The sequence below is a fragment of the Agelaius tricolor genome, unplaced genomic scaffold, assembly GCF_023055355.1.
Source record: "Agelaius tricolor isolate 1412-34295 unplaced genomic scaffold, bAgeTri1.0.p SCAF_6, whole genome shotgun sequence".
Taxonomy (NCBI): domain Eukaryota; kingdom Metazoa; phylum Chordata; class Aves; order Passeriformes; family Icteridae; genus Agelaius; species Agelaius tricolor.
The window spans coordinates 323,942-344,387 of record NW_027269266.1 but is presented as its reverse complement, the minus strand read 5'-3'; the positions used below and the strand labels follow the sequence as shown (position 1 = coordinate 344,387).

The window sequence follows — 20,446 nt, the reverse complement described above, 5'->3', positions numbered from 1 at the left end:
TCCTGCTGCTCCCAGCTCCCAGCTGGGATCAACACCATGCCTGCCTGAAAGCACCTTTTCCAAGTTGTCCATAATTTATGGCCTTTTTGCCACAGATCCAATTGCACTGCTCTCATTCCAGAGCCAGGCTGAGCTGCTGCACAGACCACAGCAGATTAAAAGTTGCAGCACTTGCTGGCATCAAAGGGCACAAGTTGGCTTTGAGTGAAAAGGAATTGAGGAAAAAAATCTCTGCTGTAAATTCCTGTATTTTTTAACACCCACCAAAAAAGGGATGCTTAGTTTTAGCTTAGGGTCACTTTAAGTTTTCTTCCATTTGCTCACCAGAAATGCAATCACCAGGTAAAAGTCACTTCCTTAAATGAGTTTAAACAAATTTTTTCATTTCTTTCTCTGTAATTTCGTTAATAAATTTCTTCTCCTAAACTAAATTATTCCAAGGTACTTGGATGCCTTCTTAAAGGGATTTGTAGAAATCCATGATTCTCCAGCTGCTAAGAGTAACAAGCACTGTACATTTTTGCTACCCAAAATGAAAATTAACATGAGCAAAACATATGAAAATAAGAAATAATAAATATATAACTAAATATGTATAAATATTGTGTAGGTATCTATAAATATATAACTAAATGTGCATAATTACTGTGTATGCATATAAAATATATAACGAAATACGTATAAATATTGTTTAGGTATCTATATATATAAATATATAACTAAATGTGCATAAGTACTGTGTATGTCTACAAAATATATAAATAAATATATATATTCTGTGTATGTATATAAAATATATAACTAAATGTGTATAAATATTGTGCATGTATATAAAATATGTAACTAAATGTGTATATTGTGTATGCATACAAAATATATAACCAAATGTGTACAAATATTGTGTATGTATATAAAATATATAACTAAATACATCTATATACTGTGTATGTATACAAAATACATAACTAAATACATACAAATATTGTGTATATGTATAAAATATATAACTAAATACATATATATACTGTATATGTATAAAAATATATAACTAAATGTGTATAAATATTGTGTATGTATATAAATTATGTAACTAAATATATATAAATATTGCATATATATATATAAAATACATAACTAAGTAGATATAAATATTGTGTAGGCATCTATAAATATATAATTAAATGTGTAAGAGTATTGTGTATGTATATGAAATATATAACTAAATGTGTATAAATATTGTGTATGTATATAAAATATATTACTAAATGTGTATAAATATTGTGTCTGTATATAAAATATATAACTAAATACATCTATATACTGTGTATATATACAAAATACATAACTAAATCCATATAAATATTGTGTATGTATATAAAATATATTACTAAATATGAATAAATATTGTTTGTGTGTGTATATGTAAATATGTATAAATGTATGTGTATTTATATGTATAAATGTAAGTGCAAAATGAAATCTATGTAAATATAGTCAAGTATAAAACAAATAACAGTTATGTAAGTGCATTTATATAAATTAACATACAAAATATAATATATGAACATGGAAATACATATATAAATATGTACAAATATATAACTTAGCACATGCTCACTACACTTAGCAGCAACTGAGGAATAAGCTTCAAAACCATTGGAATTCACACCGTACACAAGCAGTGTAGCATTCAGGCTGGAATCAGGCACTGCAGACCACACCCATGGTATTATTTCAATATAATTCCACCCCCCAAGAGCAATATTTCAAAAATTAAAGCCAAAACCCCCCAGCAGAGCAGAGCAGAGCAGAGCAGAGCAGAGCAGGGACTCACTGGATGCTGAGGTTACGTCCTCTGGCCGTGCCCCGACTGGGGTACCGTGCCAGGATGGAGGACAGAGCCTTCAGCCTCTTCCTGCACTCCAGAAAGTCCTGGTTGAGATGGAAATCTGTGGAGGCTGAGAGGGGAAGCCCATCCCTCACCCTCACCACGCAGGCAAAGAAGATCATGGACATTCTCCACGGGAGTATTCATGAGGACAACCTGGAAAGGAAAGGTTTGAGTCAGTTCATTCTGAAATTCCAGGCAGGATGAGAGTGAATTCACCACTGGAATTGAAAAGCACTGTTGTGGTGTGTTTTATGCTTGTTCAGTTTTCCCTCCATTGTTCTCTCAGAAAGTCCTGTCCTGTTACCAGTTTGTGTCAATCCCCAAACCCCTCCCCAGTTGTCTTGGATACCAAATGTATCTTTCTTGTTCCCCACCCCTGGCAGCCTGCCTGTCACTCGACACCCCTGCCTCTTTTTCTAGAGAGTTCGGGCCAGGGTGTCGAGTGATTGGGTTAGGGGCCAGGGTCCCTCCCGCAACTGTGTTTGATGGGTTCTCCGATCATGCCAATCCTTAATGTATCCCTCTCTGATTTGCTATCTTTCACCCCTCCCACCCTCAGTAAAACCGAGGCTTTTTCCCTGCCTCGGGGCTCTCAGCTTCTTCCACCGAACCTGCACGTTTCCCTACCAATAAAACCACCCCCCCGAAGAAACTGAGGGTCGCCTCTTCATTTCATCCTGCGACTTCGGAGCTCTTTACTGCGGCCACACGTCCGCAAGGCCTGACATCGCCTTGGGCACAAAGCCCTGACTCCGGGTTGGGGAAGTGCCTTACTGGCTGGAGGTTGGCTGGACACTTATCTAGCCTGGGCGTTTCACTTTTCACCGGCCACTGCTCCAGTTTTGGCGCCCGGCGCGGGGCCCCCCCTTTTTTCGGATTCGTGGACCCCACGGACGGGATTTCGAGAATCCCAGCGGTCGCGGAACTACCCTGTGGTCGAGCAGACCTTGTTCGCGAGGTAGCGCTCCCCGGGGACCCTGGACGGCAGCTCCTTGCACCTGGGAGTCGTCCTGTCGCAGGAAACCCCTCGTTCCAGCTTTTCGTTTGTCGCCTCCGGACTTCGTGAGTATTCTGCTACTCTCCCTGTCGCCTTCCCCTCTATTGGTGTTTCGTCACCACCCTTCTTTTTCTCTAGACAGGGGCCGGGGGTGGGCACCCTTATTTTTTTTTCTTTCGCGTTTACTGGAACGGGGGGGGCTTTTCCGCAGCTGCCACTTATAACATCGAGCGATGGGTGCAAAGTTTTCGCTCTCGGCAGCTCAGAAGGGGCTGTTTTACCAAGTTGTGGGTATCCTAGTTGGGGGGGGTTGTTCCGTTGATAAAAAGGAAGTTAAAAAATTAATCCGATGGCTTTTTTCTGAGTTTCCCGAAGTCTCCCCCGATCTAATTAAAGATCCTGCCTTTTGGCAGAGGGCAAATGCCAAGTTATCAAACTTGATTAGATCACGAGACACCTCGCTTTCTCCGTTAGCTTTTTGGATTTCACAAATTCGATCTATCTTGAAAGCAGGAGGAAACTCAGAAAAACCTTCGGTCAGTTTTAGTTCGTGCCCCAGTTCTCCCGCCTCTCCCTCTACCCCTAACCCTTCTTCCCGTCCCCACAAATGTAAAACCGGGATTCTGAAAGGTGCAGCGCGCTCCAGCCCCGCGCAGGGTGACCATTCGTCCCCTAGCCCCCTTCAAAATCCTCGGCCCCCCCCGCCCTAAGAGTCCTGGCCAGTCTCTTAGGGGCTCCTCGTCTTCCCCTACCTCCCCTGTTCCCGTCCCCAGGTCCTCAGTTTCTAAAACCCCAAAATCCAAAACCCTAATTTCTAAGTCCCCAGTTTGCTCCCAGTCGCCTCCAATTCCCCAAAATGGCTCCTATGGGGCCCAAGATGGAGGCAACCACATGGCTGAAATGGCGGGAAAGCCCTCTTCTTCTCCCCAGAATCCCTTTTTCCCAAGCTCCAACCCTTTCCTGCCAGTCGGCCACTCCCAGTGTTCTACCCCCTCGTCCTTCCCCCCTCCTGGTCCCTCCTCCTTTCCAGAAACCTCCTCTTCAGTAGTCCCTCCCCTTTCTCCTCCCACATCCCCGCCCATAGCTCCTCCCTCGGTCCCTCCCATACCACCTCCCATCTCTCCACCCCCCGCCAGTCAAAAGGTTCCACCCCTTGTCTCCGCCTCCTGGGAGGGTCCCTCGATATCGGATCGCCCTGCTCAAGTTCCCAGCCACGCCCCTACCTCCTCCTCTCCCGGTTCCCACGCTCTCCCTGCCGGCTCCCGCGCTTTGGGTTCCGGTGGGGGGGCAGCAGTTGGGAACCGGGAACCGGGGTCTGCTGCGATACCATCCGCAGCCCCGGTTGTTTACCATCCAGAGGGAGATGGTGGGGTGCGTCGCCAGTGGGTCCCCTTACACCATTCACAAATTAAGGAGCTGTGCAAGGCACAGAAAGATTACGGCCGGGACAGCGAATACTTTCGGGGAGTGTTGCAGGCAACACTTACCGAAGCCGATGTCACCCCCTCTGACATCCGGCGCCTCTTCACGTGTCTGCTCAATCCCACTGAGCGGGCTATGTGGGAGGCAGCCTGGAAGAGGAGAGTGACGGAGGCCCTCCCGAGCCTGTGGGAACGGCCCCACACGGGGCTGGACCTAACGGGCAATGTCCTAGCCATCGATCAACTCCTTGGGACCGGCAACTGGGCAGATGGGCACTCGCAGGCGAGTGCCATCCCCCAGGAAGCACTCCGGGAGTCAGCGCGGGCAGCCGAGAAGGCGTTCCTGGCGCTGCCGGGGGCGGCTCCTCTCCTTTCTTTTTCCAGAATCTTTCAGGGCGCCGAGGAATCTTTCCTCGATTTTGTCGAACGTCTTCGAAAAGCTGTCGAGCAGCAAGTGGCGGACGAGGTTGCCCGGGAACATATCCTGAAGGAAGTAGCGTCCACGAATGCAAACTCTGCGTGTAGGGACGCCATCCTCAGCCTCCCGATGCACCCACCCCCCTCACTGCACGATATGCTCGAGGTCTGCACCCGGAAGGTCCTAATCATGCCATCTAGGGAGGGAGAGAAGAGAAAACAGCTGCCACCCCGAGTCAGCGCCGCAGAAGAAGCGCCTGAAAACACCTTCTCTGAAGCCACCTGCCGCTCGCCTGCTCCCGGTCCTTCCGCCGCCACATCACCCTGCCATCTGTGCGGAAAGCTCGGGCATTGGATGCCCGACTGCCCGCTGCGGCGGGAATTTTATGAATTCAAAAGGGGGCAGGGACTCCTGGGGAAAACCCAGACAAAAAACTAACATCTGAGCGCAGTTCCCCCCTGCGCCATGATAAAAATAGGGCGGGACAACTAACACCACGCAGGGAGGGGAGATCTCAGGGACCGCCGCCTGCCAAACAAGACATATTCTCACCGGACTTGTCACATGTTGCATGTCTCCAATCTAGACCCGTGCTAACTACCTTTTCTGCTTTCAGACCCTTCCGGCTGCAGCTGACGGAGCCACTACATCTTAAGAACTCCGATTTTCAACTCGTGTCAGTCAGCCCGGAATGCCCAGGAAACTGGGGGCGGATAAGGTGTAAGTACGTCGTTGTCGGAGACACTAAGCACACACCTTTAGAGGTGAACATAATTCCAGGTCTTCTGCCATCTGACCCGGGACTGTTCGCCGTGGGGCTGCACTGTGTCCAACCCCCCACTTTCCTGCCCAAGGGACAGGTGATCGCACAAGCGATCCCTGTTCCCGAAATAACTTGGGCCCTGGGGTTTCCTCCGGCTGAACTCCAAAATCCAACAGTAGCTTGGGCCCAGGTCCTGGGGCGAGAAAGGCCTCATGTCACCTGTCATATCTCAAAAGGGGGAGAGGGCAAGCCTCTTAAAGGCTTGTTGGACACAGGAGCAGATGTAACGATCATTCCTTCCCGGGAATGGCCGTCACATTGGGAATTGCAAAACGCGCCTGGCCACGTCCGAGGTGTCGGGGGTTTACAATTGGCACGTCAATCAAAGAGCGTTGTACAAATTACGGGGCCGGATGGGCAATTGGCTTCAGTGCGCCCATTCGTATTAGATTACACGGAACCCCTGTGGGGGAGAGACCTCTTGGCCCAGTGGGGAGCCCGAATTGACCTCCCAGCAGCTCCCCAGGTTTTTCGGGCAGCGGTCACTGATGAGCGCCCTACCTGGAAACTGAATTGGAAATCTGATAAACCAGTACAGGTAGTGCAGTGGCCGCTCAACAAGCAAAAATTAGCGGCGCTCAATGAGCTTGTTAAGGAGCAGCTACTCAAGGGCAACCTGGTGGAGACCATGTCAGAGTGGAACTCCCCAGTGTTCGTTATCAAAAAGCCCAACAAAGATAAGTGGCGGCTCCTTCACGACCTCCGCCAAATTAACAACATCATTGAAGATATGGGGCCTCTCCAACCAGGGATGCCGTCCCCAACGATGCTCCCCCAAAATTGGAATTTGGTCGTAATTGACATAAAAGATTGCTTTTTCCAAATTCCCTTACACCCGGATGATGCTCCGCGTTTCGCCTTCACGGTTCCTGCCATCAACCGTGAAGCCCCAAGCAAGCGCTATCATTGGCGAGTTCTTCCACAAGGCCTGAAGGCCAGCCCAATGATCTGTCAATGGTACGTCGCCTCCTTGCTGTCCCCAGTACGTGCAGCCGCCAAAGACACCATCATTTACCATTATATGGATGACATCCTAGTGTGCGCTCCGACCAACGACCTACTTACCCACGCGCTTGACCTAACAATCGATGCATTGGTTGTTGCAGGGTTCGAGCTCCAGCAAGATAAGATTCAACAGATGCCACCCTGGAAGTACCTGGGCCTGGAAATAACGAAGCGGACCATTGTTCCGCAAAAATTGGCTATTAAAACTAACATCAAAAACCTGGCAGATGTCCACCAGCTGTGTGGGTCCTTGAATTGGGTAAGGCCTTGGCTAGGCATTCCAACAGAAGACCTAGCCCCCCTTTTCAATTTATTGAAAGGGGGAGAAGAGCTTAGTTCTCCAAGGTCCCTTACCCCAGAGGCCCAGACAGCGCTGGAGAAGATCCAAAACTCCATCTCGGCCAGGCAGGCCCACAGATATCACCCGGGCCTGCCATTTAAATTCATTGTTCTAGGTAAGCTGCCACACCTCCATGGGGTGATTTTCCAGTGGGATGATTCCATCAAGGGCAAGGACCGGGGCTCGGGGGATCCCCTCTTAATCATAGAGTGGGTGTTCCTCAGCCATCACAGGTCCAAAAGGATGACGCAGCCAGCCGAGCTGGTGGCAGAATTGATCAGAAAGGCTAGATCGCGGATCAGAGAGTTGGCAGGTTGTGACTTTGACTGCATCCACATTCCTTTAAAATTCGATTCAGGCCATCTAAAAAGAAAGATGATTGATAACCTTCTGGAAACAAATGAGATGCTTCAACTGGCTTTGGACAGCTACACCGGCCAAATCGCAGTAGATCGGCCGGCCCACAAATTATTCAATCAGGAATTCACATTGTCTCTAAAATCAGTTCAGAGTAGAACTCCTCTGAAGGCTTTGACAGTTTTTACAGACGCGTCTGGAGCATCCCACAAGTCAGTGATGACTTGGAAGGATCCTCAGACTCAGCGGTGGGAGGCAGATGTCACAGAGGTGGAAGGTTCACCTCAAGTTGCTGAGTTGGACGCAGTCGTCAGAGCCTTTGAGAGGTTCTCTGAACCATTCAATTTGGTCACTGATTCAGCCTATGTCGCGGGTGTAGTTTCCAGAGCCGAAAATGCAATTTTACAAGAGGTATCAAACATCCCTTTGTTTAACTTGCTCTCTAAACTTGTGAACTTAGTCTCCCACCGAGAGCAACCCTTTTATGTGATGCATGTCAGGTCACATACCGATTTGCCTGGATTTATTGCGGAAGGCAATAGGCGTGCTGACGCCCTTGCCGCTCCTGTTCAAGCTGCCCCACTCCCTGATCTGTTCAGTCAGGCCAAAATCAGCCACCAGCAATTTCATCAGAACGCCCCTGGCCTTGTTCGACAATTCCATCTTACACGCGAACAGGCCAAGGCGATCGTGGCTACATGTCCTCAATGCCAGTCCCACCAGCTCCCAACAATACCCTTGGGAGCTAACCCCAGAGGTCTATCTAGTTGCGAGGTGTGGCAGATGGATGTTACCCACATTCCTGCCTTTGGCCGTCTGCAATTCGTACATGTCTCAGTGGATACCTTCTCCGGCGCAGTCTATGCCTCTGCCCACACAGGGGAAAAGGCAGCAGATTGTGAAAAACACCTAGTTCAAGCGTTTGCTGTCCTGGGCATCCCCAAGGTCCTGAAAACAGACAATGGCCCGGCATATAAATCCAGGGAGCTGCAAAGCTTCCTGCAACAATGGGGAATAGAGCATAAGACCGGCATCCCCTATTCCCCGACAGGCCAAGCCGTGGTGGAGAGGACCCACCAGAGCCTAAAGAGAGTTTTAGAACAACAGCGAGTGGCCGTGAAGGTGGAGTCCCCCCATATCCGTCTCGCAAAGGCGCTTTTTACCATTAATTTCCTAAACTGTTCTTTCGAAAATCTCAATCCGCCTATTGTGCGACATTTCGGGAGACATGAGCAGCTGCAGGCCAGGGTCAGGCCTCCTGTCCTGATTAAGGATCCGGAGACCTGGAAAACGGAGGGGCCTTTCGATCTAGTGACTTGGGGAAGGGGATACGCTTGCGTGTCCACCCCCTCAGGTCCGAGATGGATCCCCGCTAAGTGGGTCAAGCCCTTCCGCCCTGGGAAGACTCTGAGAGCAGAAAACGTAGAACAGGTCACGGAGGCATGTTGGCGGCGGCGGCGGAAGCTCCCAGGGATGGAGCCACTCCCAGTTTAACCCTCTCCCTGCCCCGGGCAGGACCTGATTCAGAGTCATTCCTTATGTCTGTCTCTTGTTTGTTTTTAGTTTTCCCCCAATGGAACGTGTCTACATCTTAGCCCGCTTGACAGCCGTCCTCATCTGGACCCTGATGCCATCAGTGGGCCCATGGATCGTCCCCCAGCCCAAGGCCAACGTTTGGCGCACCCTCGCGAGTGCCCTTGGCCAAGAACACATATGTTTAGATATGGGCTCAGCAGAGGACCCGATGTCGTCATGCCTTGTGGGGATCCCTCTCTCCCTTAATGAGTTTCCCTCCCCTTTCAATACTTCCCTCACCTCCCTCTTATCCAAGACCCCTCCTCTAAAAATCAATGCACAAAATGCCTGGGGAGAAGGAGTCAAGGGGCTGGTCCCTTTGAGCTCTGAACCTCCAGAGCTTGATTTGCTCGGCTCAGCCAATGCTTCCCTCTGTATTTGGTTTCAGTTCGCCCCTAACCCTTGGGACAGCAGGTACTCGTGGATCAAACCATCAAGGCCCGAGTACAAAGCTGCCCAGTGGTGTCGAATGACCATCGAGATGCCACTTGCTTCCACCCTGGGTAGCCAACCGCTGTCCCTGCCCCGAGGTATCTTTTTCATTTGCGGAGACCGAGCTTGGGCTGGCATCCCCGCTCGTCTAGCCGGAGGTATCTGCACTTTTGGGCGGCTGTCGCTGCTTACACCCAACATTACCCAAATTCGCGATTGGAAAATGAAAAGAGCACAACCGAATTCGGCCCGCTCCAAAAGAGATCTCAAAGATCTCGACCCGGATTGTGACTCCCAAATTGAACATTGGTCGAAACCAAAAACTGTAGCCCTCACCCTGCTTTTGCCCTGGGTGTCTGCGGCCAAGTCTCTAGGTGAATTGGCCCACCTGGAGTGTTGGGTAGCTAAGCAAGCCAATTTAACGTCAGCGACGCTATCAGACCTCCTCACAGACGAGGAAATTACAAGGAAGGCGACCCTCCAAAATCGCGCGGCAATTGACTTCCTGCTTTTACTGCATCACCACCGCTGCGAGGAGTTTGAGGGCCTCTGCTGCCTTAATTTGTCATCTCGGGCTGAGGACGCAAGGGTGGCCATAGATAAAATGCAAAGCCTTGTCCACCAAATAAAACAACAGACATCAGACTGGCTGGGGGACCTCTTTCAAGGATGGGGTCTGTCAAGCTGGGCTGAGTCCATCCTGAAAACTATACTTTCCACCCTTTTAGTTTTACTTATTGTTTTGATCGCCTGCTCCGTAGTCTGGGGACTCGTAAAGAGACTTATATCCAGGACCATCAATGTCCCAGACGTCAGCCGAGCGGAAGTCTCAGAAGAAGAAGGAGAAAGAGTTGACACCGCTTCATCAGAAAACTCCGATCCTGAAGACTCCAGCTCGGTTTCTAGCGACGCGGAGCAGGCTGAAACTTCATTTTGAACAGTGTTTGCCCTTACAGTTCTTTTATTTTTAAACGAAAAAGGGGGAGATGTTGTGGTGTGTTTTATGCTTGTTCAGTTTTCCCTCCATTGTTCTCTCAGAAAGTCCTGTCCTGTTACCAGTTTGTGTCAATCCCCAAACCCCTCCCCAGTTGTCTTGGATACCAAATGTATCTTTCTTGTTCCCCACCCCTGGCAGCCTGCCTGTCACTCGACACCCCTGCCTCTTTTTCTAGAGAGTTCGGGCCAGGGTGTCGAGTGATTGGGTTAGGGGCCAGGGTCCCTCCCGCAACTGTGTTTGATGGGTTCTCCGATCATGCCAATCCTTAATGTATCCCTCTCTGATTTGCTATCTTTCACCCCTCCCACCCTCAGTAAAACCGAGGCTTTTTCCCTGCCTCGGGGCTCTCAGCTTCTTCCACCGAACCTGCACGTTTCCCTACCAATAAAACCACCCCCCCGAAGAAACTGAGGGTCGCCTCTTCATTTCATCCTGCGACTTCGGAGCTCTTTACTGCGGCCACACGTCCGCAAGGCCTGACATCGCCTTGGGCACAAAGCCCTGACTCCGGGTTGGGGAAGTGCCTTACTGGCTGGAGGTTGGCTGGACACTTATCTAGCCTGGGCGTTTCACTTTTCACCGGCCACTGCTCCAAAGCACCTCTGGTGACACCTCTGCCACTGCAAGGCAACCAAACTGTTGTCAAAACTCATGGCTGTGCCCAGTTCTTGCCTCTCAGATTAAAAGATGAGGCAGAGGATTTGATAGGGCAATTATCTGCCTGAAAAATATTCCTGTTTTCCCTCCTGTTTTGCCCAAAGCATCAGAAAGGCTGAGGAAAGCTCTCACAGGTGTTTGTAGAAGCTGCTGTGCTGGTCCCACATCCCACTGATGTGCTGCATCCAAAAACCCTCCTGAGCATGGCACTTCTCTATTTTCTAGTGTAACACACAAATCCAAAAATAAATTTTAGGCTAGAGCCCATCAGGTTCTTTTTACAGACTCACCTAGGGCTAAATATAGAATAAAAGTTGCCCTCTCTTGACTTCTTCCTCTTTAAGAGGTCACAAACTCCCGTGGAAAGTTATTCTTGGGCTTCACCTGGCATATTCAGAACATGCAGAGATGTGTCCTTCAGACATACCATGAGGATCCAGGGCACGGTGTCAGAGGATTAACAGCACTTCAGATCATCTCTGAAAGAGAATCAGAATGAACTAAGTAAAAATTAGGTTTAAAACTGAATTAATTACCTGTATTTACATGCATTTTTACCATCAGATCTCCTGTGAAGAGGGAAAACATATCCTAGGAAGTGTTTTGCCTGAAGGAAAACAAACATCTCATTTTCTTATCTAATATATTCATTTCTAGGCTCAGTCAAAGATGCTGTGGAATGGCATGCAAAATATTTATGATGCCCCAATCATAATTATTTTAAGTTATGTCAGTAAAAGAGCAGCTCTCAATCAGCAGATTTTAAGGGATTATCACAAACAACTCAAGGAATTCAAAAAAGGCAAAAAAGGAAAACCAAAGGCATTTACTTGGCTTCAAGCAAACTACATAAATAAAGCACTGGGGAAATAAAAAGGGGAAAAAAACACTTTGTGAACTCAAACTTTTGATAAAGAGAACAATTGCTTTGACCAGCCCTGTATCACACAATTGATTAGGATGCTCAAAGTGTCTTTGAAATGTGGCTCTTCAGGACGAGCCTTTCTTGTCTGAGAAGTCCAGAGAGCAAAACCTTCTCTAATTCAGGCACCACAAACTCTCCTGATATCTGATAAGGGCTGAGTTGCTGCCACAGGCAGCACTGAGAGGGTCTCATTTCTACCCCACAGGAACCATTCCCACAGAAATTGTGGGAACCATCCCTCTGTCCAAGGTGCCAGCATGTTAAAGCAACTGCAATTATCACAGGATCATTATCAGAGGAATTAGCAGAAAGCACAATGGCACAAAACTTGTTTCCTTAGAAAAGCAGATTGAAACTACAGAAGATCAGACATCTCTTGAGAAGTGTTATCTTGAACTTTTCAAATGGAGATTAAAGAATTAGATGTGATTTTTTTTTTCCACAATCCCTCTGACAGTTCTCTTCCAGCTGTCATTTAAGTTGTGAAAGCAAACTAAGCTCACAAACTCCAACACACATCAAAAAGAATTTCAACAATAATCATGATTGTTATAAATCAGTTTGAAACATCCCATCCATCTTCAATGTGCCCATAAGCATTGATAAAACAGTGTAGAAAATTTTCAGATGAAAGTGAAATAAACCCAAAAATATGAACTTTAACAGAAATATTAACTTTAGCACAGCCAACTTGTTGCTCAGAATTGCAGTTTTAGAGTGAAGGGTTGGTAATGCTGATGAGGTTTAGCTCCAAAACAACTCCAAAACAACCAGAAGATGATCAGGACAATGAAAAAGCATCAAACTGAGAAATCAAAGACATTTCCTAAAACCTACCCAGCCCATGAAATTATTCAGCTCCCTATGCCACTAACAGCAAGAGTTCAAATTTAAATATCCATATTTTTTATTAATCACCAAGGATAACATCACCTACAGTTAACCAAGTGCACATAGAGAATTTTCCAACTTTCCAAGATGTACAAACCTTCCTGCTGCAGTGCCTAGTGCTGCCAGCTGCCCATCAGAGGGAAAGAAACATCCAGGAAAACTTCCAAATTAAATGCCAGACTTCACTGGAGAAAGGAATCCACTCTCCTTCCTCAGAAGAAGAGGTGTTGGGTGTTTTTTTTTCCCTTTGGCACAGCCCTTGCTACTCTCCCATCAGAGGATGTTCAGAGCTGTGTGTTTTTGGCAAGTGACAGCCACCAATGGCACTGCCCTTGGAATTTTAACCACTTGCAAGGCAGCCCTGCCACGTCACCTGTGCCCAAGCACAAAGTGTCACAGCTGAGCAAGGTGTGCCTGCAGGCAGGTGGCTCAGTGCTGTCACTGTGTCACCCTGGCTGCCCTTTCCTCCTGCAGACTCTCTGTTTGCTCACCATCAGCAGCCCAAAGATCTGCCACTGCCAGGACGTGGCAGCTCTTTGACCTCGGCTCTGAGCTTGGACAATGGACTCGAGGCTCTGCATTCCAATCTTGCAGAGTTCACAGGTGATAACATCAGGGCAGCATCTGGCACAAAGCAGAACCTTGGGAAGTATTTCAAGCAATAATTTCAGAAGAATAGGTTATCATTTAGGACTGAAGGAAACAAAGTTGGGTGTATTCATTTCTTGAAGCACCTGTACATCCAACAATGCTCCAGAGTAAAACTGCCTAGTGCAAGACTCACATTGACAGCCCCAATCTCAGAATAAACCATTCCTCAGTGTATCTGAGTGACCTGGAGCACAATTCCCCCTTCCCTCACTTCCCAGGGAGCAGCCAACTCTCCCCTGGCTGAGCAGGGATTATCAAGGCAGCCTCAATCAGACCTCCTGCACTTCACTGTGTGTTACACAAGCTCCTCTGGGTAAGAAGATTACACCCAACTCACCAGGCCACACTTCCCCAAATGCTCAACAAACTCCTGCTTGATTGCCTGGACTTAGAAAACAATCTGCTCAACAGGCTGTGAGAGCAAATGCAAAGCAGTGCTGAGTTCATAAAGGACACTGTATCAAAAACCTGGTTCTTTCAGAAATTATCTCACCATCAAAAGCAGGTTTCCTTCCAAGAATGCCACACTGCTCCCAAAATATGTGACCAGGATTTCTCTGAAGTATTCACTGTCTCTCCCTGTTCAGACACATTTCCCTGCTCTCTAGGGGTGTCCAGCTTCAATCCCATCTGCTTTGTCCAGTTCTGACCTTCCTGCTGAAGGAAGAGCCAAAAGCTTTAGTGGATGTTCCCATGGCCCTGAGGCAGAATGTGAAATTTTTTGGACATATGACAGCTTGATATATGACCACAACTACTGCCCTAAAGCTTCCTTCCTCAGGCAGGTGATCTCCAGAGGGAGTCCTGGACAGCTACAGGTGGGATGAACATGAAAGAGATTCAGGTTGACTCATCAGACACAAAACCTGAGCTGCAGCTCCAGTGCTGCTTTGGGTCTCACCCAACAAGGATGTGGTTCATGAGGGAGATTTATCACCTCCCTGAGGGATCACAAAGTGGAGTTTATCTTCTTCTCAGATATATGAAAAAACAAATACAGACCAGTGTTAAATTTCTCATTTTCTAAGATTGCACCAGTATCCACCTGATCCTTCCCAGTGAGCTGCCTCCAAGCCCCCAGCAGTGCTGAGCAGCTACAGACAGCCCAGCCCCACCTTCCAGACTGAGCAGTGAATAAAAGCAATTTGAAAACACGCTGCTATCTCAAAGTTTAACACAGGATTTGTGCATATCCAGAGCTTTTAGGCTCCTATAAATCCTACAGGCTTACTCTTATCCCCAAGGGGAAGCATGTGGAAAAAAACCTTGCCATCACAAATCTGTCTGCACACATTCCTGTGGATTACCAGAAATGAAGCACACACAAACCTCCAACCCCAGCATCCAGCTCCCACATCAATCCCACTATTCCAACAGACAATCCTCCAAACCACACTGCAACAACTCTGTGATGCTCTGAGGCTCTGCCCCACCTTCATCTCTCAGAAACACCAAATTCACCCGGTCCCAGATATTCACCCACCCATCCACCTCAATCCTGACGCCTCCCCAAGCCCAGCAGCTCATCCCCGTCCCTTGAGATCCCACCTAAGAACGCATCCCACTTCCATCCTGTTCCATCCACATTGCACAGAACCACCCCCACTCACACCTCTCCTCTCCCACATTAAGCATCCTAAAATCCCCCAAAACAACCCCCTTCCCACACTCTTCAAAAAACCCGGCACCTCGAAAGCAAACACACCCATGCCCCCACCCAGGGCTCTGCTTTGTGCTGACAAGGCCTTCCACACATCCCTCCAGCATGCAGACACCCCAAAACCTTTACCCCCATCCCCAAAGGCTCCCGTTATCCCTGCTCATCCCAAACCATCCCCAACCCAACCCACGCCTCCTCTTCCTCCTCTACCCCTCAAGGAACCCCCAAATCCTATATCCTATATCCCAACACACGCATCCCCCTGCTCCCCACCGCATCCCCAAACTCCCCTCATCGCCTTCCCAAGCCCTCCCAATCCCCCCAGACACCCCCACACCCCAATTTCACCCCGGTCCCCTCCCGGTTCGCTCCCCACACACATCCCGGACGGCCCCGCCCCGGGGACGAGGGCACAGGGAGAGGATGGGGAGCAGGGCCGGTGTCCCCCTGCCCAGCCGGGACCCTCCGGAGCAGGGCCGGTGTCCCCCTGCCCTGCCGGGACCCTCGGCCGCCGCTCACCTCCCGTCCCCCGGCGGCCCCGCGGCCTCGGCCCCGCTCCGCCCGGCGCCGGCCCCGCCCGCCTCACCAGCGAGAGCGGCGGGAGCGGCCGCGCGGGGAGCGCCGGGACAGCGCCGGGAGGACCGGGGGAGCGGGATGGGAACCGGGACTGGGAACCGGGACTGGGAACCGGGAGAGCGGGATGGGAACCGGCACTGGGAACCGGGACTGGGAACCGGGAGAGCGGGATGGGAACCGGGACTGGGAACCGGGAGAGCGGGCTGGGAACCGGCACTGGGAACCGGGACTGGGAACCGGGAGAGCGGGATGGGAACCGGGACTGGGAACCGGGAGAGCGGGATGGGAACCGGCACTGGGAACCGGGAGAGCGGGATGGGAACCGGGACTGAGAACGGGGCTGGGACCGGGAGAGCGGGCTGGGAACCGGGCTGGGGACTGGGACTGGGAACGGGGCTGGGAACGGGAGAGCGGGCTGGGGACCGGGACTGGGAACGGGGCTGGGACCGGGAGAGCGGGATGGGGACCGGGACTGGGAACGGGGCTGGGACCGGGACGGCGGGCTGGGACCGGGGCCAAGAACCGGGATTGGGAACCGGCCGGGAGCCGGGCTGGGAACGGGAGAGCGGGGTGGGAACGGGGCTGGCGCCGGGACGGGGAAGGGGAATGGGGGACGGGACTGGGAACCGGGCTGGGAACGGGACTGGGGAACTGGGCTGGAGAGCGGGCTGGGAACGTGGGGAGCGGGCGGGAACGGGGCTGGGACCGGGATTTGGAACCGGACTGGGGACTAGGCTGGGACCGGGGGGAGCGGACTGGGAACTGGGCTGGGAACGGGATGGAGAGCGGGGCTGGGGAACCGGGCTGGGAACGGGACTGGGGAAAGGGCTGGGACCGGAGATAGGGACAAGGCTGGGACTGGGGGAGCGGACTGGGAACGGGTATAGGACCTGGGCTGGGGAACGGGCTAGGAAGGGGACTGGGGAACTGGCTGGGACCGGGGAACAGAACTGGGGACCGGGGATGGGCGCCAGGCTGGGACCGTGGGGAGCGGACTGGGACCTGGGCTGGGGAACGGGGCCGGTAACCGGGCTGGCAACGGGCCTGGGGGTACCACGGGATAGCGATGGCGTGTGGGGAAATCCCTCTGGGAAAAGGCAGTGTCCATAGAGGAGACAGAGGATCCTGCAACTTCATTCAGTAAAGGGAGAGAGGCCCTGGGGCACATCCCCGCGGGGTTTTCTCTCCCGAGGTTCCTTTTATCCCAAATCCGCCGCTCGCTCGGTGCCCTCTGCCTTCCCCCTCTGGCCGAGGTACCAGGGAGGTGCAGCCTTCCCGAACCGCCTGCCACATATCCCCCCTTGAACAGGTTATTTACCCCAAAGTTTAGAAACTCGGGGTTGTGCGGCCCCATTTGGCTGTTTAGGAGTCAAACTGCCCAGGTTCTGGAACAAACCCGCGGCTGAAGTTGGGAGAGACATTAAACCCCATTTCAAAGCCGTTAACAGCCATGGAATTGTTTGTAAAGACATCAGCACACATCTTCCCTATCAGGAATGATGGGGATGGGGACAGGGTGTAGGGATGGGGAGAGGCTGGAGATGGGGATAGAGATGAGGATTGGTGTGGGAATAGGGATGCATGCAGGGTTGGGATTAAATACCTGAGATGGTATTTTTTGTTTGGACTTAGATGTTTATTCATTCTTATCTATATTACAGTCTCACAGACTGAGTTCTACAGCACTTTAACAAACTAAAAATGGAGTCTTACCTCTTTCTCATAAGGTTTTTTAAAGATAGACTCTCCAATTAAGAAATGACATTTCGATTACTTTTACTTTTAACCTAACAACTAACTACCCATGGCTTGTAATGTGGAATTTTATCTGATTACACAATACCACCTAAACCTATGAAGAAGAAGCTGAAGAAGAAGGATAAGTCTCTGTTCTAAAACTTTCATCTTGCTTTATATATATTATTGTATTCTAAAACCTTAAACTTTAAGTTTTCTACTATGTGATATTACACATTTCTATTCAAACTATACACTTATAATCTCAGTTTTATCATTCAATTTTGGAAGCCTTCTTTATGGCTTTAAGTCAAAAGCAATGTTTTCTTGGGGGTCAGTGCCTGTCAGCACAGAAAGTTTGAAATTCTCAGTAACCAGGGTTCCAACAGGGGTGGGACTGGATGATCTTTAATAATCTTCTCAGACCCAAAGCATCCTCTGACATCACTCTGTGTTTCGCATTGCAGGTGTTGCAGCAGCACCACAACACAAACCGCTCTCACAGGACATTCATCTGAAAAACCAGCAGAATAAAAAGAGTCAACAATAACTCACTGCTGAACAAGGGAGCTCTGAACTCGAAAGCCATGACGTGGAGCTGTTCTCTGAGTTGTTGCTGTCTCTAAGCAATAGCAGCCCTGCTCAGCCCCACGTGCAGTGAATGGCCACTGGTGTTCTGCTGTTCCTCTGACAGCTTCCACTCCCCATGAACACATCCCACTGCTGCAGGTCTGCCTTGCTTCACAGTCTGGCCATCCCTGCTGAGGGCTGCTGCTTTGAACACATTTCACCAGCTCAGGTTGCTCCAAGCCCTGTCTAACCTGGCTTTGATCACTTGCAGTTTGATTGCTGAGTCCAAATATTCATAACGAAAAAAATATTTCCATCTACACATCAGCAATGATCTACCCAGTGGAGCAGGAGAGAAACAAAAAGCTGATTTTTCCCCTGCCACAACCCCAGCTGTAAGAATGTGAACAATGAGGCACAGAGCACCACTGAAGTTCCAAAGAAAACAAGTTCACATGCAGACAGGCTTGAGCCAGATAAGCTGACACAATCTGTATCCCATATGAGAAGCTTTGCCAGGGAATTTGAAGCCAATCTTTGCTTCCATTTTTAAGCAGAAAATCCTTATGTCAAAGAAAATAAAACTGTAGAGAAAAGCATGGACTGAGTATTTGGGGCAAAAGGCATAAAAATAAAGCTGCACCACTGAATACTGGAGGAGTGTCGGGAGAATCTTTCTGTGTTAAGCACTAAAAACAAACAAACAAACAAACAACCCACAAAACAACCAAACCCAGGGCACATCCTGAAATGGCAGCATGGTTTGTGCATATAAAATATGGATATATTTGAAGGTTTCCTTCCTCAGGGTGCCATGGAGTGGGGTCAGCACACTTTAGAAATGGCACATGCAGGGTCAGGCAGCCCAGCCAAGGGGGGTCACACAAACTCAGGCATTATTCCCTAAATCCTCAGGGAGCTGGGGAAGTGCCAGCCAGCATGAGCAGGGCCTTGCTGTGAAAATACCTTGCAGTTATTTCACTGAATGGGTTTTTAGGCTGTATTAAATGCAAATTCACTTCTTCTTGCCATGGCATGGGGGTTAGAAAGAGGCAGGGTACTCATCTACTCAGCTCCCCAAGGCACTCAGGAAAATGTGATTTTTTTGACTGACCTCCTGTTTGAATTATCCTGCCAGCCTCAGAACAAAAGACTGCTTTATTAGATTGCTTGCCTTTGGGATTTTTTTAGGATTTAATGATCCTAGCCATGACTGGGAAAGAACAAGGCATGTCAAATACTGGAACTTTCCCTAAAATTTTAAATTAAACTAGAAGAGAACACACTGACATGCAAAAGCCTTGACAGCTCTCTGGATGAAATCAAGTTGGCATTTGGTGGTTGTGTTAAAATAGACAAAATGGCTTGTTAGAGCTCAAATGTCTTCACCACTACTTCCTGAGTGAGCAGGAGGGCTGGACACCAGTCCTGGGTTTAAAAGGCCACAGTGCTGGTTCCAAGGTAAATAATTGTGAATGACTCAAGTGATAGCACACAGCTCTGCCTGAAAGGAAAGGTACACCCTGGTCTGACAGGCAAGGCTCTGACAGGCTCTATGCCTTTCACAAATGCTTATTTATAAAAAAAAGGTTATGTGGATGCACCTTCTGCGTGTCTGAGTAGTGGAGTGAAACCACTGCTGTGAATCTGAGGGTTTAGATGGGATATTGGGATGGAATTCTCAGCTGTGAGGGTGCTGAGGCCCTGGCACAGCTTTCCCAGAGCAGCTGTGGCTGCCCCTGGATCCCTGTGAGTGCCCAAGGCCAGGTTGGACAGGGCTTGGAGCAGCCTGGGACAGTGGGAGGTGTCCCTGCCATGGCAGGGGTAGAATGGGATGAGCTTTAGTGTCCCTTCCAACCCAAACCATTCTGGGATTCTGGCACCTTAGATATGCAAACAGTGAACCCAAAACATTGCAAAGTGGGGGAGGAGTGTAAGATGAAAACCTCAGCACGCTCCATTTTACACCTGTCCAGGAACCAGAGCCTCCATGAAAAGCTGCTGGAGGAGGCATCAGTCCCTTTCTGGGGGCAGGTTTGTTGCCTCACCCACAGCAGGGGATCATGACACTCCTCTGCCCGTGGCTGGCAGGACCAGGCAGCTCAGCACCTCCTGTAGCAGCCACATTTCTGTCTCACACTGTCAGAAGGGTGACAGCATGTCACGAGAGATGTCATCAAACATTTTGTGTCACCAGCACATCAGTGTAAGACCCTGGCTGAGCTCTGCATTCACACAGTAATGACAGTCTCCAAATCACATCATAATGTTCATTTCATTCCTTCCCTAAACATCCACAATGGAGTAACTTAGGAAATAAAGCCTTAAATTTCCATTTCCTAAGAATTTGGGTTAACATCTAGAACAACTGATTTGATACTGTAGCAGGAGGTAAATCCTTTTATTTGCTGTACATTATTGCAGAAGAACATGTCATAACTTGTAATCCAAATCCTCAATCTTGTGAGCATTTGATAAGCATGTGGGAGGTTTATTTGTCTGACTGCTCTCCCTGAACTGAAT

The 20,446-nt window shown here is 49.3% G+C and overlaps 1 protein-coding gene and 1 long non-coding RNA gene across 8 annotated transcripts in view; one reads left to right on the top strand and one right to left on the bottom strand.

Moving 5' to 3' along the window:
• Positions 1-15,626, bottom strand: part of SEC22C (SEC22 homolog C, vesicle trafficking protein) — a 35,343-nt gene extending 19,717 nt beyond the window's left edge. For 3 of the 7 annotated variants that reach the window (XR_011679430.1, XR_011679431.1, XM_071428471.1), the window contains exons 1-3: positions 13,874-15,015; positions 11,204-11,392; positions 1,835-2,044 (exon numbers count right to left, since the gene is read on the bottom strand). Coding sequence is in view for 5 of the 7 variants with exons in the window: in XM_071428471.1 (XP_071284572.1) it covers positions 1,835-2,016 (182 nt within the window). In the remaining 2 variants the exon portion in view is untranslated. Of the gene's footprint in view, positions 1-1,834; positions 2,045-11,203; positions 11,393-12,826; positions 13,837-13,873; positions 15,017-15,559 lie in introns of those variants that run through there. The other 4 variants (XM_071428474.1, XM_071428472.1, XM_071428473.1 and 1 more) reach the window with 4 other exon arrangements.
• A 753-nt stretch (positions 15,627-16,379) lies between these two features.
• On the top strand, positions 16,380-18,578 carry LOC139590763 (uncharacterized). Its single transcript, XR_011679429.1, has 2 exons — positions 16,380-16,925; positions 17,821-18,578. It is a non-coding gene; the product is annotated as an uncharacterized lncRNA (long non-coding RNA).
• The last annotated feature ends 1,868 nt before the right edge of the window (positions 18,579-20,446 follow it).